Below are 19,068 nucleotides of genomic sequence, written 5' to 3' on the forward strand. Positions count from 1 at the left end.
CTTTAATATAGTTCCTCATGTTGTGGTGACCCCCAACCATAAAACTATTTTTGCTGCTACTTCATAACTGTAATTTTGCTACTGTTTATGAATCGTAATGTAAATATCTGATAGGCAGGATGTATTTTCATTGTTACAAATTGAACATAATTAAAGCATAGTGATTAATCACAAAAACAATATGTAATTATATATTGCAAAATATTTATTTCTAATTACAAATAAATGAAATTTTGTCATGAAGCATGGTGTAGCATGGGTAACAGTCTTAATATAACAACTGTAAATTACATTGCTCTATTTTGCGACAGTATGCGTAAAAAGCCAAAGTCAGTGTGAAGGTTGAGATTGCTTCTTTCTCACCAGATCAGAAATTCTTGGGGCAGACTTTGCAAGAGCACAACAAAGATAATCTTCTACAACAAGTCTACTTCTGTAGACTTGATAACCAACAAGCTGGAAAACTCTGTTTCACAAAGATATGTTGTTGGAAATGGAAGAAGGCACAACACATTCTCAGACAGAACAGGATATGAGTGCAAACACTTGATCCAGAATTTTGTAACTGGCCTTGTAGAGAAATCAGTTCTCGCTGCATCACTGTTAATAAATTCAATGAACTCCTCTTGTGCTGTCTCAGGAACATCTTCAACTTTGACTGTGAATGGGCTTCTGGCAAGTGCATATGGGGTGTCAGGTAGATTTGGAAAGTATGATGAAATTTCGTCTGCAAGCATGTGCAAGTGTTCTTTCACAGAAATTATAATCGCAATCCTTTTGTCTGGTTCAATGTCATGTTCCTCAAAGAAAGCACATAAGGTAGGCAACACCTAAATTTTACAGTGGTACCTCGGGTTACATACGCTTCAAGTTACATACGCTTCAGGTTACAGACTCCGCTAACCCAGAAATTGTGCTTCAGGTTAAGAACTTTGCTTCAGGATGAGAATAGAAATCGTGTTCCGGCGGCGCGGTGGCAGCAGGAGGCCCCATTAGCTAAAGTGGTGCTTCAGGTTAAGAACAGTTTCAGGTTAAGTACGGACCTCCAGAACGAATTAAGTACTTAACCCGAGGTACCACTGTATTTTGATCCAATTTTTTTTGCCAAAGCTGAAGTTTCATTTGGAATGATCAAATCTTTTCAGACAAATCAAGGCATGTTGCATTTGGTCCTTGCAGTGATAAAAGGTAAAGGTACCCCTGCCCGTACGGGCCAGTTATGTCTGACTCTAGGGTTGTGCACCCATCTCACTTAAGAGGCCGGGGGCCAGCGCTGTCCGGAGACACTTCCGGGTCACGTGGCCAGCGTGACGAAGCTGCTCTGGCGAGCCAGCACCAGTGCAGCACACGGAAGCGCCGTTTACCTTCCCGCTATAAGGCGGTACCTATTTATCTACTTGCACTTAGGGGTGCTTTCGAACTGCTAGGTGGGCAGGAGCTGGGACCGAAAGATGGGAGCTAACCCCGCCACAGGGATTCGAACCGCCGACCATGTGATCGGCAAGTCCTAGGCACTGTGGTTTTACCCACAGCGCCACCCGCGTCCCCTTGCAGTGATAAATTTAACCATTCAAGATGGCAAAGATGTCAACCAAGTAAGCTATTTTCTGCAGTTCACTTTTATTGCTGAAAAGTGCTTCAAACTGCGGTCTTGCTTTCTGATTAAAAAAGGTTTTGAGTTCATCACGAAACTCAAAAACACATTTTAAAACTTTTCCTCTAGACAACCATCTCACTTCAGTGTGAAATAGCAGAGCATTGTTCAGCACATCCAACTCGTTGCACAGTTGCGAAAACAGTCGACTGTTTAAAGTGCTCGCCTTTACAAAATTGACAGAATTTATTACGCTTTTCCCCGCTGACATTTCCCCCCCCTCTCCCTCACCACGGTGGAACCTCCCCCTCCTCCCAGTGTAGCAAATCGCCAGCCAAGGTTTGAGGCCCTGGCCAATGGGCAAGCGGCGGCTGCGCGTGGCTGAGAGGAGGAAGGGGGCTGGGCTGAGCTGGCCGAGCGCATTTCCAGCAGTCCCTCATCTGAGCAAGCTGTTTGCTGCCGCTGCTCGTGCTGCCGCCGCCACCCTGCTAAGCGCGGCTCCTGTGCCTGCCCTTGCGAGATGCAGAGGCTGTCATCAGCGGAGGAGCCCACCCCCCAAAAGCTTGCTGACCTCTGGTCTTAGGTGACCCCTGTGAAAGGGTCGTTCAACCCCCCAAAGGGGTCGTGACCCACAGGTTGAGAACCGCTGCTCTAAAACAAAGATAAACACACACACACACCTTTGCTTCCCCCTTCCCTGTCATGCAATGATTAAACACAGAAGTAGAAAGCTTGAATCAAGCTAGTGTCTTCCGTATTGACATTAGGGCTTGTGCTTAGTGTCATAAAGAATTCTACACCTAATGGCTTGGATTCTCTCTGTGGGAGTCTCTCCATAGAATCAGGAGAGATGGGGCATGAAATCACCGAAAACTGGGCAGAGGGTATGGAAAACTCTTCTTCCCCAAGCTTCCCCACCTGACCTTAGGATCCAAGCCACTGCTTGCCACGTTCTAACCATATTTGCTCAGAGGTAAGAAAGATCCTCCAGCTACATTGGGATTTACTTTTCAGTAAGTTTAGTTATGACAGCAGCTTAGATTTATAGTCCAGCCCCTAAATTTTACATACACTTGCCTTTTGTGTAGCAGGAAGAGAAGATTATTTTTGTATGTAAGAAACTTCCTTATACTGCTGTCAGACCGCTGGTCCATCTAGCCCACAGTACTGTCTACTCTGACTGGCAGTAGTACCCCTCAACAGTTTCAGAAGAGCTCTCACTTAGCACTGCTACCTGCAATCCTTTAACTGGGAGTTGAACCTGGGACCTTCTGCATGCAGATCATGTGCTCCCCCTGAACTATGCTTATTACTTGCTTGAAATGGAGCAAAGGAAATGAAGCTTATGCAATTAAAGTTTAGGAATCTAAAAAGACCAAAAAAAAACAACAACCCTAAAACATTTTCTTGCATTTTAGAGAAATGAGGAAGCCCAGTGGTTTAAAGAAAGCAAACTTAGCAGGGGTTAAATGTAGCTGTGAGAACCAGACGGCCTGCCACTTTCAAGGCCTTGGAAAGAGACGACTGAGCAAAGTTCACTAGATTACCACCCTTCCAACAAAGTTTTGACGCTGTGCCCAACAATACCACAAGCAGCAAAAAGTTATTTACAGCTTTGTCTCCCAGCTTAAAAATATGAAATAAAAAAGGATAAGTATTTTGATTTTCTTCTTCGTCACCAGCATCCTAACTGAGACATACTGGTATGGCTGACAGAGGCTGTTGTTGGTCTCAGTCTGTGGTACTCAAATCAAGCAAGTCCCAACCAACATTGATTCTTGAGGAAGTGGATACAGAATATCCTGATGCAGCTTGCCCTACTGGTGACAGACACAGGGCAATCCTAGAAGTGTCACCACTGCCCAGAAACCAGTGTGCCATTGCAAGGAGAAAGCCTGGCCACTTCATAAAAACTTCAGGGCAGCAAAAATATTCAGAGTGGATCATTATCCATTTACTTATTTGCTATTGCCCACCTTTGAAATCAGCCAGACTTAACAATTAACAGAGAAATACACGCCACTCCAAAGCCTGCATATCAAACTGCAAGTTTTGAAATAAGGGAACATCCTGTGCTCCAGCTGTCTGAGTACCTCAACTGTGACAGTAACACATGTGGATCCAACTTTCATGCAGGGTAGATGTATGTTGGTAACATGTACATCACCATGTTACATGTATTTCATCATGCATGAAGTTTTTGTCATGGTGAAAAACTGAAAGTGGCCTTGACTGTCCAAATAATCACACACCAATTAAATTAATGGTCTATTTTGTCATGCAGCCAATTTTGCAAGCACAAATATTTTTCCTGCAAAACAGGTTTGATTACAAATTTTCTGTGCAACAGGGATACTCATGTAGGAAATTGTTACTTTCAAGACACCCCTACGATGACCTGGAATAAGCACAATCCACCATGTATGGCAGTATAACAAAGGGCAGGTTTTTAGACCAACCAACCACTTTAAAAATTAGACAGCTGCCAGCCCTAGCTTACATTTACAGCAGTCTCCAAACACAGATTCTGCTCTGGTAAAATGAAACGTGCGTGAAGAGGACTTCCAACTGGTCACATGAACAGCCCCTCTCCCCCGGGAAGCCAGCCCTTCATTCCCGCCTCGAGGTCTCCTCAGTCCCTCCGCAAGGGCTTCCCGGGCCCTCAGGAGGCCCGACTCACCGCGCAGCAGTAGAGCAGGCAGTGGACGTGGACGCTCCAGAGGCCGGCCAGGGCGGTGAGCAGGTGGGCGGCGCCGATGGCGGCCAGGTAGAGCAGCGCGGCTTCGGGCGCCTCGGCGGCGGCGCCCCAGGCCCAGTCGCGGGCGCTGCGCCCCCAGAACCACAGCCAGAGCGGGTAGAGCACGCAGAAGGGCAGCACCGTCCCCCACAGCAGCCGAGAGCGGCGCCGGTACGGAACCACGTCCTGCACCAGCTCGTCCCCGGGGCCCGGACCGGCCCCCGCCGCACCCGCCGCCATCCTTCTCCCGGGACCCCGCGCCGCCACCGGCCAGCTCCGCGCGCGCCGCTTCCGCTTCCGGGGCAGCCGGCCCCGCCGCGAGCCCGGCAGGCGCGCAGCCCCCGCGCATGCGCAGCCCCCTCCCGCGGCGGTGGCGGGGCAGCGATACAACGTGGCCTTAGCGCGTCTTACGCGCCGGCGCCGCCATGGCCTCCAGTGTCATGGCTGCCCGAGAGAGCCTGGCACGCATGCGCAGATGGGGACACTCCCTCGGGAGGGAGCATGCGCGCCAGAGGACGGGATCCGGCCTCGGCGCTGCAGGAGCGACATGTGAGTGGGGCGTCTGAGCGGAAGCCCAGTGCGGTGGGAGGGAGGGAGAGCGCGGCCTAATGGTTAGGGCGCTTGGCTTGGGAGACCCCCAGGGCTCCAACACAAAGGCATCTTGCATCTTTATGCTGTGACATTTTTATGCCCCGAGACTACGGACAAAGAGCGGGATGCACAATTAAGACATTAAACAAGCCAAAGGTCTGGTTGAAGAAGAATATTTTCGCCTGGCACCTAAAGGTGTGTAATGGAGGGGCCAGGCAAGTCTCCCTGGGGAGAGCATTTCGCAATGGGGGGGGCCAGCGCAGAGAAGGCCCCGTTCTCCTGCTGCCACCCTCCAGGCCTCACGTAGAGGAGGCTCACAAAGAAGGATGGTCAGAGGATGATCTCAGGGTCTAGGTAGGCTCATATGGGGCAGTCCTTGAGGTATTGCGGTCCTGAGCTGTTTATAATTCTGTGGTAAACCAAGTTATGCACTTCATGCTTCTAATGTTACAAAATGACTTGTAAAGAGCATTGCATTTTCCCCATTTTCCAAAAAAAATCTAGAAATTTTACATTTACATCCTGATGTTAGCAATGCACTCCAAAGCAGTTCTTCCTACGTGTTGGGTGTGATTTTGCCAGGAGCATGTGGAATAATGGCAAAGTCTGTGCATGGGAGAATGCACAGAGGGCCTCCAGTGATAACCACAAATGTCAGGAATTAGGGAGCATGGCTAATCTTTGAGGAGGGGGCAGAGACTCTGTAAATTACAGGGCTCTCCATGTACCTGCACTGGAATCCTATCCATGCTGGATCAGATGACTCTAATGAATGCTGTTGTGCCTCCATCCCGACAGGCAGGCGGCCCTGGAGGTGACCGCCCGGCATTGCCGAAAAGAAGCAGAGCAGTATGGCCAGTGTGTGGCTGCCAACCCTTCCTCCTGGCAGCAGGACTGTCACCAGCTCAAGCTTGAAATGGCCAAGTGCACGTCATCCCAGTAAGTTTCCAAGCAGGGCACCATTCCGTAGCACAAGCCCATCTTGGTGCGATAAAACTTTGATGCGTCATTGTTGGGGGGGGGCAACCCTCTGGTGCATGTTTTCCCCCCTCCCGCTTGGGGATCTACTTTCAAAGCAATGACTGAATGGCTGGATTTATACAGGATGCATACCGCCAGGAAAGCCTGACTTTGAATGCCGTGCTTAAATCACACATTAAACTGATGTGACTAGTAGCCTTCTAAGCAGGGCTTTTTCTAGTTCTGGCTCCTCCCAGGGGGGCACCATTGCCTTTGTAAGAGAACGAGGCGAGTTCTGGCACCTCTTTTTCTAGAAAAATAGCACTGCTTCCAAGCCACTGTGTGAGGGGGCCAGTGCATGTTGGAAGCCTACACGGGTAACGATTTCTCTGTGGTCTGCATTGTGTATAAATTAGGCCTGTGTCTGGGGAATGTCTATCCTGTACTCTGCCCCCAGCTAGAGAAAGGAAGTGATATCTAAATTACTCCTATAATCCTCCTGTGGTTCTAATGTAGAGACTGGGAACCTCAGGCCTCCAGATCTCACCCTCCACTGGACCTGGTCTATGCCATATTTGCTTTTGCCTGGATTTAATGTGTTCTTAACTGTGATATTGCAGAGGATGTAGTAGCCTATGGCTTTGTTGAAAGGGTAAGCTCCACCCACTTTTGCTTCTGGCCCTGCCCACTACTTGCATGCAGCCCCTGGAAGGTTCCCCATGAGGGAGCATGCATTTCAGGACTACCTTTTGTTTGCAAGCCTTCTAGAATGGATGAGCTATTTCTGCACTTGTACTGGTCAGGCAGAGTGCTTTTGAGTTACAAGAAGGGGCCAAAGTGTTGGCAAAGGGCTAAAGAAGATAAGTGGAAATGAGCTCGTAGGAAACTTGGGAGAGCTCTATGAGTTCAGGGGAAACCATAATGGGAGTTGGGGAAAATTATTGAAGACATGTCTAGTGGCAGAATGGATAGGAGGCATTTGTGGAGGGGATCTGGGTCCATGACAATGTCCAAAGTGCTCAGTGTTCATTATCCCAGTAATCCATAAGTATAATAATTTATATTATCCCCATTTTGCAGGTGTGGGGACAAAGACTGAGATAAAGTGGTTTGCCAAAGGCTACTAAGTAAGTTCAGGGCCAAGTGAGAATTGAAGATGTTTTGGCTCACTCTCTTAGCAACTACAATGCACTAGCACTCAGAGTGACACGCTAAGTCTAGGTGCACCATGAATGAACAAGCATACTGGTGCATTCTGCTATAGTGGTGCCTGCCTGTCCCTCTCTTTGCAAAGCTGGAAGGGAACAAACTCAAGCACTGGCTTAGTGTGACCCAATGGTCATAGTTTGCTTCTCTCTGAACAAATCATGAGCAGAAGCCACAAGTGCTGCTTGCTAATTGCCAATGCTAATTCTGTGCTTTGCTTTCTCTCAGCTTTGGGAAGGAGGGGAAGGCATGATTTTAGCACACTTGCTCATGAATGGTAAGCCACAGCTGAACTTACTGCGATGTATGTGCCAGGCCAAAGTGAGATCTTTCTCTGACCATTCAAACAAGAGTATCTGTCAATTTCTCACCTTTTACACAACCACCTGTGTGGCTTTCATTGCAGCCCAATTGTACAGAAAATCCGCCACGATTGCGCTGAACCATTTGCTGCATTCGAACAGTGTCTTAAACTGAACCAGACGTCTGTAGTCAACTGCACTGAACATGTCCAGAAATTCCTGCTCTGTGCTGACCAGGTGAAACTGGCCACATAAGGTTGGTTCCCCAAACTGATATGTAAGAGGGCACGCGCCCCCGCTCTCCATGTGCATGCATGTGTCATTCTTGGGAGGCCACTCTTATTTCCCCAGCAGTGATCCAGGAGTGTGTTTTGCCAAACAAGCTAACCCACTAATCCAGTTGTGGCCGTTGTTAGAGTAAACACTTCTCTGTTTAAGCCATGCATGCTCGAGCCTGGAACTACAAAAATACACTTACATAGCTGTTCTTTACAGACAATTCCAAAGGGGGAAATATATCTCTCACTTGAGCCTTTGTTCTTCCTCTCCTATAAGCAGCACTTGATTACTGCTTAGTCGGCCTGCCAGGGACCAGATAAAATTGCACTGGCAGGGACTTCTTCTCACCTCTCGGTTGCCAAACAGCTCTCCTGTCCTAAGTTAGGCTTGGTAACAGTGTGCAAGCCTCCATCAGCCTCGAAAATAGAGAGTCCCCTGAGGCCTCCTGTTCCCCTGCTGTCTCCATCTTCTCTTCTAGGCACATATTTGGAAAACAGGCAGCCAGGATGTTTGCTGCCATTCTATTTCCAAGGAGTCTTGTGGCACTGTAAAAGATGAACCACTTTATGATGGACTACACTTGCTCCGGGACGCGGGTGGCGCTGTGGGTAAAAGCCTCAGTGCCTAGAACTTGCTGATCGAAAGGTCGGCGGTTCGAATCCCTGCGGTGGGGTGCGCTCCCGTTGCTCGGTCCCAGCGCCTGCCAACCTAGCAGTTCGAAAGCACCCCTGGGTGCAAGTAGATAAATAGGGACCGCTTACTGACGGGAAGGTAAACGGCGTTTCCGTGTGCTGCGCTGGTTCGCCAGATGCAGCTTTGTCACGCTGGCCACGTGACCCAGAAGTGTCTCCGGACAGCGCTGGCCCCCGGCCTCTTAAGTGAGATGGGCGCACAACCCTAGAGTCGGACACGACTGGCCCGTACGGGCGGGGGTACCTTTACCTTTACCTTTTACACTTGCTCCACTTCCACAATGCATTTGTTAGCCTCCTCCACACCCATTAAATCTGCTCTGGAGGGTTGGAGGGATCTCCAGAACGGTTTAGGGGGCATGTGGTGGAGAGGAGAGGGAGGAAAAGTCTCATTGTGCAAATGGACCTCCTTCCAGGGACACATCCCCCATTTTGCACTACGTTGAATTCCACCTGTTGTGATGTACTGTTTTGATAGGCCTTTCATTTGTGCTGTGTTTGTTCTTTGTCCCTCTCTCCTTCTCCTTCAGTACCAAAAAAGGTGATCTCCTCTGTGTTAACTCTGGTGTGTCGACTGGATTAAAGGTTCCTGGTTCCAGGAATGGCAACAACGTCATCCTCAAGATCTACTAGGTCACAAGCATTGCTTCCCGGTCCTGGAAGCCCATTTCTGCAGCCATGCCTGCCAATGCCATCTCAGTGTGGCAGATTGAAGTGCAGCTTCTGATCAATAAACCATGGGAACCACATAGGCATGACCATGGTAGTCTCAGCTCCATCTGCAAAGCCAGCCCTGCCTCTTGGAGCCCAGTGTGTGTGCTTTCCTGAGCCTGGAGCTCATCCAGGCACAGTGCAATAAACTGCAGTCAAAGACCAGAACAGTCTCTTGTGGTTCTTTCAGTCTAATCGTCCAGTTTAGCAGCTGGTGCATGAAGTCTACCTACACATAACCTAAACCAGTTTCAAGGTGATCAGCAGGAGTTTGCAGGGAAATACATGGATGGGAACAGAAAGGAGTCTGGTTTTCTGCTTGTGGATCTTCCCTGCAAAATCCATGCAGCCTAAATTGTCATTTCTCCTTGAGCAGGGGACAGGAGGTAGATGTTTGCATTGTGTTTGCCCAGAGCCAGTAGAGGGCACTATCTCAGCAGGAGAACCATCTTGGTTCATGTGAAATAACTACCACCTTCTGGATGGATTAGCATCCCCACTGCACCTATAACCAGGCTGGAACAAGAGGAAAACAATCCCCTCTTTAGTCAAACGCATTGCATGGCTTGCTTCTCCTGGAGGCACTAAACCTGTGCTGGGGGTGTACCATCGAGATTGCAAACAAAAGCACTTCCTGACCAGAACAATCTGGTGTGGCAGGGGAAATCATTCCCTTCCTTGCCTAGAGTCTGATGTGGTTCAGCTGAAACAAAGGTTGACTGTGTCCCTACGAACTAAGTTATGGTTAAAGGGTGCTGGTTAAAAGATTTTGAGTGCTGCCATTGCTTGATGCTGTTGCAAGTTTGTTTGTTGGCAAAATGTGGGTAGGGCAGCAGGAAGTGATAAAAGGAAAGTGTACTTGTTTTCAGAGGAATGGATCAGAGTCTAAGCTTAGAATAACAATAGAAGGGTCCAAAGTCTTCTCCCCCTACTAGGAAGGGGGCTGGGAGCAGGGGCTTCGAGGATATTCTCCCAGCTCTCTGAGCATTTTAGGAAGACCACACTGCTTTCCTAAGGGTCTGGAAGCTGACTTTTCCATTTTCTTTTGAGCAAATTATTTTCCCACTTCTAACTGGGACTGGCTATAATATTGCTGATCACATAAGTGGTTGCATTGTGCAAGGTGCTTAAGTCATATTTTGCTTGCAACATTTCTTCCAGGTGGCCACTCCGAGTTCTGTTTAAGAGGATGTAATGACCAAAATCCAGAGCTGGCAACAGACATAGGAGTTGGCATGTTTAAATTACCAGCATAGTCTGCTGACTACCTTAGTGCTGTAGTGCTAAATTGGGGCAATTTGCATCAAAGGTGAGATTTGTCCAGTGTGTAAGTGGTCCACAATTCCTTGATCGGACTGTGCTTTTACCCTGATTCTTTCTAGCCTACCATGATCAAGAACTGAGATCAGCAGAGTCCCTGTGCAGCTTTCAGGCATCAGCACGTTGAACGCTAAAAATATACCAACCTCCATTTTGAAGCACCCTCGTCTAAGATGATTTCCTCTTGGGTTGCATTGGAGGTAATTGCTTCAGTCTACAGGAAATTAGCTGTACAAATTGCAACTTCATGTTGACTTATAACTAGCTTGTTCTGTTCTGTTGATTTCCACGGGGCACGAGAAACCATCTCTGGACTGGCTTCATTTAGTGTTCAAAAGTTCTGGAAAGAAGCCATACAGAAATGATCTAAGGGCTACAAAAGCTCTTTGGGTTGTTGTTTTGCCTCTGTTTTCTCCTTTGTGTGACATAAATAATAGTTTTTTCCCCCCAGAGCAGTGAAATGAAAGGTAATTTGTTTTTTAAAAAAACAGAACTCGGTGGTGTGATTCTTGCACTCGCATATGCAGTCATGTATGTCAATCCCACTCCCTTCTGCCCCAAAGTTTCAGCCCCCCATCCCTTCTGCCCCAAAGTTGTGGAGTCAGACTGGATGAGAACCTGGCACCAAGCGGCTTTGTCAGTTGTCACCTCTTCCCTGAGTGGAACTTTGCATGTGGACGCAGCCCAGATCAGAGCAAGTTCATGGCCAGCTCTGCCTTTAATTCCTCATCCAGAAAAATGTCCTCATTTTACACCCCGCTTCTCGCTCGCTATTGAGCATGCCCATTAATCAGCACCACAGCCTTTGGTGTCGACGGGCTCCTTGCGGGAGATGAATGCCTCTCTGTGAGACGGGCTCAGGACGCTGGGGGAACGGCATTCCATGCACGTTGGTTTTGACTGGCTGACGTCCAGCCGAAAGCAAGACAAGGCTCTTGGGTGTGAGCGTAGGAGAGCGGAGGAGCTGGACAGAGCAAAGAAACAAAGCCAGGAGTTCAAGATGTTCCCCGAGGATGAAATTTATCGGGGGGTTGTGGGCTGCTTCACACTCTTACCTAGCCTCTGAGGATCCTGCACAACTTGTGCCTCATCAAGGCAAGTGCAGCCGTATGATGCAGCTGGCTGAGGGCCTGTCAACTCCCCTGTGGTACCGCCTCACTTTTTAAAAGCAGGTCCCTGGAGGGCAACCATTGTTGCCTGGTGGGCTGCAGTCGGCTTTCTGGGACCCAGGTTGTGCAGGCGGGATCTGAGGGAAAGAGGGTTTCTCTTCTAACTAGCACCAGCTTAGATGGTGCATCATCTCTGTGTTTTAGTAGGCTGGCCCATGCCAGTGAGATAGCGCAACAAGTACTGTCGTTGAAGAGCACAATTATTTGTTCTTTTACACACACACACACCCCTGGGATTTCACCAATTGGCTTGAATCTCAAAAGAGCTGAAAGTGCAGACAGTTTATGTAGGCAAGCTTGGCTTTGAGTTTTTGTTCTTGTTTAATTTCCAAATGCACATGCAAAGACACCCGCACAGCACAGCACAACACTAGATTACAACGGGTATGAAAATGTAAGGGTCTCCCCTATCCCTCCCCAACCAGGCCTTGTATATGGAGTACACTGGCCAATGTGTGCTTTGGATGGATAGAAACTTTCAAAAGCTCATTCTGGACCCAAAATCTAGAGCAAATGCCTCTGCTGGAGGGGAACACTACAGAGAGGGTGCCACTCACTCAGCAGGGTGTTCTGTGTTGACCTTCAACCATTCATTCTGGTGGGGTTTGCAAGGCTCTCCTCCTGCCCCACTGGATTGTGGCCCTGCAAATGTTGCTGGACTCTCAACTTTCATCAGCTCCAGCCAGCATGGCCATTGGTGACAGGGATAATGGGAGTTGTAGTCCACCTGGAGGTCCACAGCTTCCTGACCCATGAAAGAAAGCTTTCTGTTTTGGTTACACCATGTGTGCTGCAACCCTGCAACTTCCATTGAAGACAGGGAGACCACTGTGTGTAACAGGATGCAAATTGCAACTTAGCACACGTCCAAGCAGAAATAATTAGATTGTGGGCTGCAGATTGGAACCACAGTTAGGCAATAGGTTCTGAGAAGCTCTCCTGTGGCTCCCAGCTGCAGGTAGAGCCTTTCTGGAGGGGTTAATTGTCCTGGGCCTCACAGTTGGTGGGGGCACATCAAGCAGCGCATGAACTCAACTGAGCAGGGGGTGGGGACTCCAAGGAACCTCTGGCTTCCAGTTTTTAAAAGGCCCTTGCTCAAGCACTGTCAGAACAAGGTCTCTCTGCCCAAAGACAAAACAGAATATGTAGAGCGCAGTAGGGCCCATCTGGAAGTGCTGTCGCCACATTCATGCTAAATGTGCTGGTTGTTTCTGCAGTTAGGCTTTGGGGGTAAATGTTCTGGAAGTTTGCAGCAGAAGCTTGCTGTGCGATCTCACAACCCCGCTTGCACTTGCAGTTTTTGCAACAGATTTTGCAACTTTTCAAACAAGATGATGATGGAAGGTATAAATACATGATGCAGTAATTAAAACAAAACACCAAGAATGTGGTCAGACTGCTGGAAGCGTTGGGAGATGGTCAAAACAGGCAGCTGAGCTGGCATTTGATGAGCCAAAATGCACATCTTGGTGGCGAAGCCAGGCTCCCCAGGCAGCCCAGGGACAGGCTAGGAGCCCTCTTCCTCTGTAGTCTCCCTCTCAAGCTCAACTTAGAGTAATGTGTGACAAGTGGTGGTTCAACAAGTAGATATATTCAGAGCTCACAACAACCAAATTGCTTTTCCCACTGTCCATTGGGAGCACAATCCTACATCTTGGCTACAGTGAACCATTACAGATTGATCTGCTGTCCTGGACACACCTGAAGGAAAGCCCATTTAGCTCAATGGGTAATACACTGGAGTACACCTGCACAGGATTCACTCACTGAGAGGACATGGGGTGCCTGGGAGAGTGAAGTTGTGCCCCTACCTCCCACCCCACACATAACAACCACACACTTTCTGTTGTGGGCAGGGGGGGTGGAAGCCCTTCCAACATGCCCACGCATAGGTCACTCAGACTGGGGAACCTTCCTTCTCCCAAAACCCTCCCCCCTCATCAAAATGTATTTAAACCAGGGCTGATTACTTGCATTTAAATGGGCACCTGCCTTAAAAAAACAACCAGATGACTTTGACAGAAGATCATCTCAATGGCCTCTGCATGTCTAATGATGCTCTTTTCACCTTTGTTGTAACACTGATCTGCAGATAAATATGAACTATATATATAGAGCTGTTTATAAAGCAGCATTGATGTTGGTGGCCAGTCTAGAAGAGAGGTCTGGTTTTGTACTGGACATTTCTATACAAGATCATTTGCCTCCTGGCACATTCCAGATATTTGCTTTGCCCAGGCACATCACAGGTCATCTGCAACAAAAGGGGCTTCCCTCCATATAATGATTTTGTAACCTGCAATGGATCATCGTGAATCACAGAGGAGATACACGGGGCATCTTCAAATATCTAAAGGACTGCCACAGGGAAGAAGAGCAATCTTGTTTTCTCCTGCTCTGGATTCAAGGTACAAGAAAGGAGATTTCTACTAAACATCAAGAAGAACTTTCTGACAGTCAGAACTGTTCAACAGTGGGACAGTCTCCCTTGGGAGGTGGTAGACTTTCCTTCTTTGGAGGTTTTTAAACAGGACAAGAGGATCCAGATTTTTTTGCTGCTATGATGATGGAAGGAACTGTTCTGAGGTCTGCTGTGCTGCCTTGGCTAATGAAACCATCCTGCAGGGAATATATTGTGTGAAATCTCCAGCAAGCATCAAGTGGCCAATGGAAAGTATTTGGGGCAGAGCTTAAAGAGAAGATGGAGGTGTTCAAGAGCAAGGGAGTCGAAGGATGAACAGAGAGCAAAATTGCCTTCCATCTGCAGCAAGGATGGGGAACTAGTGGCTCTCCGGCAATTGCTGGATTCTGGCTGCAATCATACTTGATCATTGGGCCATGCTGGCAAGAGCTGATGAGAATTGCAGCCTGGCAGCCTCTGAAGGGCCACAGATTCCCCACCCCTGCTCTAGACCCTCTCTTTGAGATGCTTGGAACAATTTGAATCTAAGAGCATGTTTTCACTATAATCATATCTAGTTTAACATTCATTTCCCCTCTCTGGAGGGGGGTTTAAGTAGCTCTAGTGGGGAACTCTCAGGACCTTCTGCAAACTACATTTCCCATAATTCTTTAGAGTGGCATAATAGTTAAAGTATAAAACTAACCTAATGTTTCTAAAGCACCTCTCAGACTCCTCATGTTCCTGAAAAGTAAGCTCTTAGTTGTGCCAAGGTTGCAGAGTATTAACAAGGAACAACAAGCTGGATGAAAAGCAGCCCAGTGGCCCTGGAAACCTTGTTCCCAGCATGAGCCAGGTCTCCCGTCCCTGCTGGTGATGCATCAAATTAGCCTTAATGCCCTACACAGTTTAAGCACAAAAACACACTGCTAGAAATACAAGCTACACAATGTGAAATTGTCCATCTCTAGGACACTGGGTGAAGGACAAGGGGAGAGGCAGTGCAGCAAAGTCCTCTGAGACTCAACTTCAGCACCTAAGGCTTGGCCCTCAAATGCCCGGCAGCCTTGCATGCCTCCTTCACTTTGCAGGGTCCAAAGAGTCCTTCCAAATGCAACGGGCTTGCTCCTCCGTGCCGTTCCACACTTCTAAGCCCAGAGTGGCATAGATCAGGTGGAAGAGCCAGGAACGTCCCCACGGTCAGGAGGTGAAATAGGAGCTTTGCATGGAGTAGAGCCGGTCAATGGGGTTGCCCACTCGGGTCTGCAGGAGGTTGGCTTCAGCCGCTGACAGCAGGCAGTCACCCAAATGGCCAATGGTGTCACTGTCCATGTCATGGAAGACGCCTTCTGAATCTGGGGTGCGGAAAGAGAAGGAAAGTTGCTTACGAGCATTTCACAAGGAAGCGGGCAGAGGGCTTGCGGCAGAAGGCCAGCCTCCTCTCCCTTTGGGGGGAAAAAGATGCCACAAAAACAGGAACTATTCTGGATTTTGGTGTGTCCTTGGGACCTGCACCCCAGTGGGCCTCTGGGTCAGATGGTAAACGAACCAGCCATCTATGGGCAAAGAAGGGGGAAGGAGACCCCCTCCCCTTTGACAGTGGCCATGGTCGTGGGGCTGCTACCACCTCTTCCTGCTGGTACCAACTGAGCCCACAGAGAGGGGAGGATTAAATTTCTACCCCACATTTCCTCCCAAAGGAGCGCAGGATGACAAACATCAGCAAGTTAAAGCAATATAATTTAATATATATATTTAAAGATATTTTAAAGACCAACTAAAACATTTCAAAACACCCAAGCACATCTAAAAACATTTCTAAGCAATATGAGCAAAAGGTCCAGTCAAAAGCCTTGTGATTATCTGTACACTCTTCTCGCTCCTCTTAAACCATTATGGCTTTGCCTGTTGGCTAATTTATTCCTCAGCTCCCCTTTCACAGGCAAACGCCAATGGCAAACAAAGCACAGTGGCATTTACACCATCACCATCGATCCCATTTAACGCCACCACTGGAATGAACCAGGATATAACTTGAAACAAAATGAGTGTTGGTTATTTTGAAAGCCACATGGACATCATTCGGTGAATGGCGACATTCTCACAAAAATGGTAAGTACAAACAAGAGGCCAACACTCAGTTTGGCCCTCAGGGAATCTTACTTTGGCCCCATCACTTTTAAAGAGGCACCATGCCACTTTAAGCCGTCATGGATTCCCCCAAAGGCCACATCTGCAATATACCTTTAAAGCAGTATCACGCCACTTTAAACAGACATGGCCTTCCCCAAAGAATTCTGGGAACTGGAGTTTGCCAAGAGTTGTTAGGAGACCCCTTTTCTCCTCACAGAGCTACAGTTCTCAGAGTGGTTGAAAAATCAATCTCTCTTCCCAGGGGAACTCTGGAAATTGTAGCTCTGTGAGGGGAAAAGGGGTCTCCTAACAACTCTTGGCAAACTACAGTTCCCAGAATTCTCTGGGGAAGGCCATGACTGTTTAAAGTGGCATGATACTGTTTTAAATGTCTGGTGTGGCCTTCGGAAGCAAGAAAGATGAGGAACAGCAACAGGCACAGCCAGGGCCATTTCCGTCTTCGGTCTTTCATTTTGAGGGCCACTGTAAAAATAATTATTTAACTTTCACAGGTCACATACACCCTGTGTCATGAACATCCTGTGGGATAACCAGCCTCATATAACCAACATGTTTAATGCATGAAAGGGTTAGGACTATAGAGTAAGCTGTCCTGACAGGCTTAGCTCACCTTAGGAGGAACTAAGTGTCAAGCCTTTGTTCCCTTCCATCTACCTAAGAAGCTCAGTGTGTGAGGAGGTTTGAGCTGGTTGTTGCAGCTCAGACCACATGGCTCTTACAAGCCTCTCTTGAGTTCCTATACCCAATAATTTAGGAACTTTTACCACTGTAACTAAACTAAGTTTTACTGCCTGTGCAACTTTTTTTGAATGCTGTATGGAAAAGAACATGAATATAAACTTTGGAGAGTTTGTAAGTAAACCATTTTTCACTTACCAAATGTGTGGTTTTTAATCTATGCTAGGGGAAGAAAGGAAGCTTTGGAACTTCTAAGGGCTTATTTTAAAGGTCTAACAGTCTATATTCCCATGCTTTGCTGCATATTTTGTGATTTTAAATTTCTGCCTAGGTTCTCTCATCAAAGAGTACTTGCCCCAGACTTGGATCTTGGCATCCAGGGAATTCTCCTTTTATGCCTATTCTTTTCCTTACCACCAACATCCATGGAGGGAGATTTTTACTTCTGCTATGCACCCACTGGCAGAAAAAACTGTGCAGGAGCATTATGTCTCTGTAGGAAAAGTGTGACAGAGGGGTCTGGTGCACAGCACATGCTCATATCAGATTCCTCTGGAGAAGCTCACCATAGGGGTGGAGATGGTCTCCTGGCAGCTGGGGTGGGGTGAGTCCTTGCCGGTACAAGTCTGTGCTGTAGCTGTTCTGATCCAGGGGAAGCAGCTGCTGTTGGGCAATCCTGGAGTATGGCACCATCAGACCCTCGATTCCATGCACACTGGCACCATCTGTTGAAGCAAAGAAGGGGGGAAGCCTATCAGCGAACACTTTGGATTTAGTAATAACACTCTGTGTGTGTTTAAGTAACAACTAAGTTACTGAAACTACTCTGTCCTCTCAAAAGCTGTTTTATTTTTTAAATACTTGGCTCTCACATCCTCTCTGAAACAGCACTTAAAACAGCCAAGCCTGGGGAAAAGACAGACATTGGGGAATGCAGGTTTGCTGCTATGATCAATTATTGCTGTTCCAGGCATATCTTTGTTGTGAATAGACAACTTGGAAGGCCATGTATAGCCATCTCCTGATAACCAGTATTTCATTTTAATTTATTTTAAAGCAAGTTTCTGTCCCTCACAGCTGCAGAGTGTGAGCGGAGACTGCTGATTCCTCAGAAGTCAAATGAAGCTTTTGATAGGACTTCAGAGCTCTGTGTGCCTGTCCACACTTTACTTTCACTCCAGGGAATCTTGGGGGTTGTAGCTCTCCCCAGTGTTAGAGAGGGTGGGGGTGGAACCACTGACCCTCTGGTGCTGTGGGACTCTAACTTCCATCAGCACCGGCCACCAGCAGGGCCATCAGAAAGATGATGGGATGCAGTCAGGGATGCAGTCCACCAACATCTGAAGGGCCACAGATTCTCCGGGGGCGCCAGTTTCCTCACAACGCCACACCCACAATCCCAAATGTAAACTGGTGAGTTAAAGCCATTTCTATTTTGTGCACAGACTCCTATTCTTCTACAGTAACCCAATCCTGGGGTGGGGGTGGGGTGGCAGACGGGACGGGACGGGACGGGACCCAGAGCTGTTTAATTACAATACACTATTTTGATGGCATAAACCAGGGCCAAATATAGACTGCAAGTTACAAAAATGGTATGTTTGCTCTCCCACTGAATGTGCAACAAAGGTTACTGTTCTGTAACTGAGCAGATGCACACAGAGGCACTCACCTGTTCATGGTCTCATGGTGAGATGCACTGTATTTCTCTTTCGTTTATAGTAATTACTAACGGAGCCTTTGGCTGCTGGGGAAGGAGCCTCAGAGAGTGGTGGGAAGGCAGGGACCTTCAGTCCTTGCAATGGCTTCTTTGGGGCAAGACCTGCTGGGAAGCGTTGCTGTGACCACTAGCCCTGAGATGTTTTGTTTCTTTGAGTTAACTTCACTGACATCGGTGCTTTATTGTTTTGTTGCTGACCTCCGCCTGACTCCAGCTCCTGACACCAAGGGACTCAGGTGCCCTCGAGTTTCCGCCAGAGATTCTCACCTTCGCTGTCTTCATTGCTTTGCCTGCTGCTCCTTCCGGTCCCCCTTCCGGTGCCCAGGCGTGGATTGCCCAGCTGCTCCTGCTCCTGCTGCTGCTGCTGCTGCTGCCTGCGGGCGATCTTCTTCATCTGCAAGGAGGAGGACGGATGCTCCTGGGCAGGGGTGCAACAAAAGGGGGAAGGGAGGACAGAATCCCCCTCCTAAATTGGGGCGAGGGGGTCTGTCCCCTTCCGAGGCCAGTGCCACACACCTGCCCCTGCCTTGCATCGGATGCTCTCCTCCCCTCCC

General features: G+C 48.2%; 3 protein-coding genes across 13 annotated transcripts in view; 1 reads left to right on the top strand and 2 right to left on the bottom strand.

The window, feature by feature from the left end:
• The window catches only part of ATP13A1 (ATPase 13A1), a 42,447-nt gene extending 37,876 nt beyond the window's left edge, over positions 1-4,571 (bottom strand). For both annotated transcript variants that reach the window (XM_053369130.1, XM_053369137.1), the window contains exon 1: positions 4,275-4,571. In XM_053369130.1, the coding sequence (XP_053225105.1) occupies positions 4,275-4,571 (297 nt within the window). The remainder of the gene's footprint in view (positions 1-4,274) is intronic.
• Positions 4,336-9,240, top strand: CHCHD5 (coiled-coil-helix-coiled-coil-helix domain containing 5). Of its 6 annotated transcripts, none has more exons than XM_053369341.1 (4): positions 4,336-4,361; positions 5,721-5,861; positions 7,495-7,646; positions 8,892-9,240. In XM_053369341.1, exons 1-3 carry the CDS (start codon positions 4,351-4,353, stop codon positions 7,643-7,645), a joined length of 303 nt encoding a protein of 100 aa, XP_053225316.1. In that variant the 5' UTR covers positions 4,336-4,350; the 3' UTR covers position 7,646; positions 8,892-9,240. The 6 variants fall into 6 exon arrangements, with proteins under 6 accessions (XP_053225316.1, XP_053225280.1, XP_053225300.1 ...); XM_053369305.1 differs by lacking the exon at positions 4,336-4,361 and adding an exon at positions 4,583-4,880; XM_053369325.1 differs by lacking the exon at positions 4,336-4,361 and adding an exon at positions 4,583-4,880 and having other exon boundaries at positions 5,725-5,861.
• Positions 9,241-11,863: 2,623 nt separating this feature from the next.
• The window catches only part of LOC128403947 (LIM/homeobox protein LMX-1.2-like), an 84,817-nt gene continuing 77,612 nt past the window's right edge, over positions 11,864-19,068 (bottom strand). For 3 of the 5 annotated variants that reach the window (XM_053369166.1, XM_053369184.1, XM_053369149.1), the window contains 3 exons: positions 18,782-18,932; positions 17,361-17,519; positions 11,864-15,317 (listed from right to left, as the gene is read on the bottom strand). In XM_053369166.1, the coding sequence (XP_053225141.1) occupies positions 15,163-15,317; positions 17,361-17,519; positions 18,782-18,932 (465 nt within the window). In that variant the 3' untranslated portion in view covers positions 11,864-15,162. The remainder of the gene's footprint in view (positions 15,318-17,360; positions 17,520-18,781; positions 18,933-19,068) is intronic. The other 2 variants (XM_053369176.1, XM_053369158.1) reach the window with 1 other exon arrangement.

This window comes from Podarcis raffonei, chromosome 2 (genome assembly GCF_027172205.1).
Source record: "Podarcis raffonei isolate rPodRaf1 chromosome 2, rPodRaf1.pri, whole genome shotgun sequence".
In the NCBI taxonomy this organism is placed as follows: domain Eukaryota; kingdom Metazoa; phylum Chordata; class Lepidosauria; order Squamata; family Lacertidae; genus Podarcis; species Podarcis raffonei.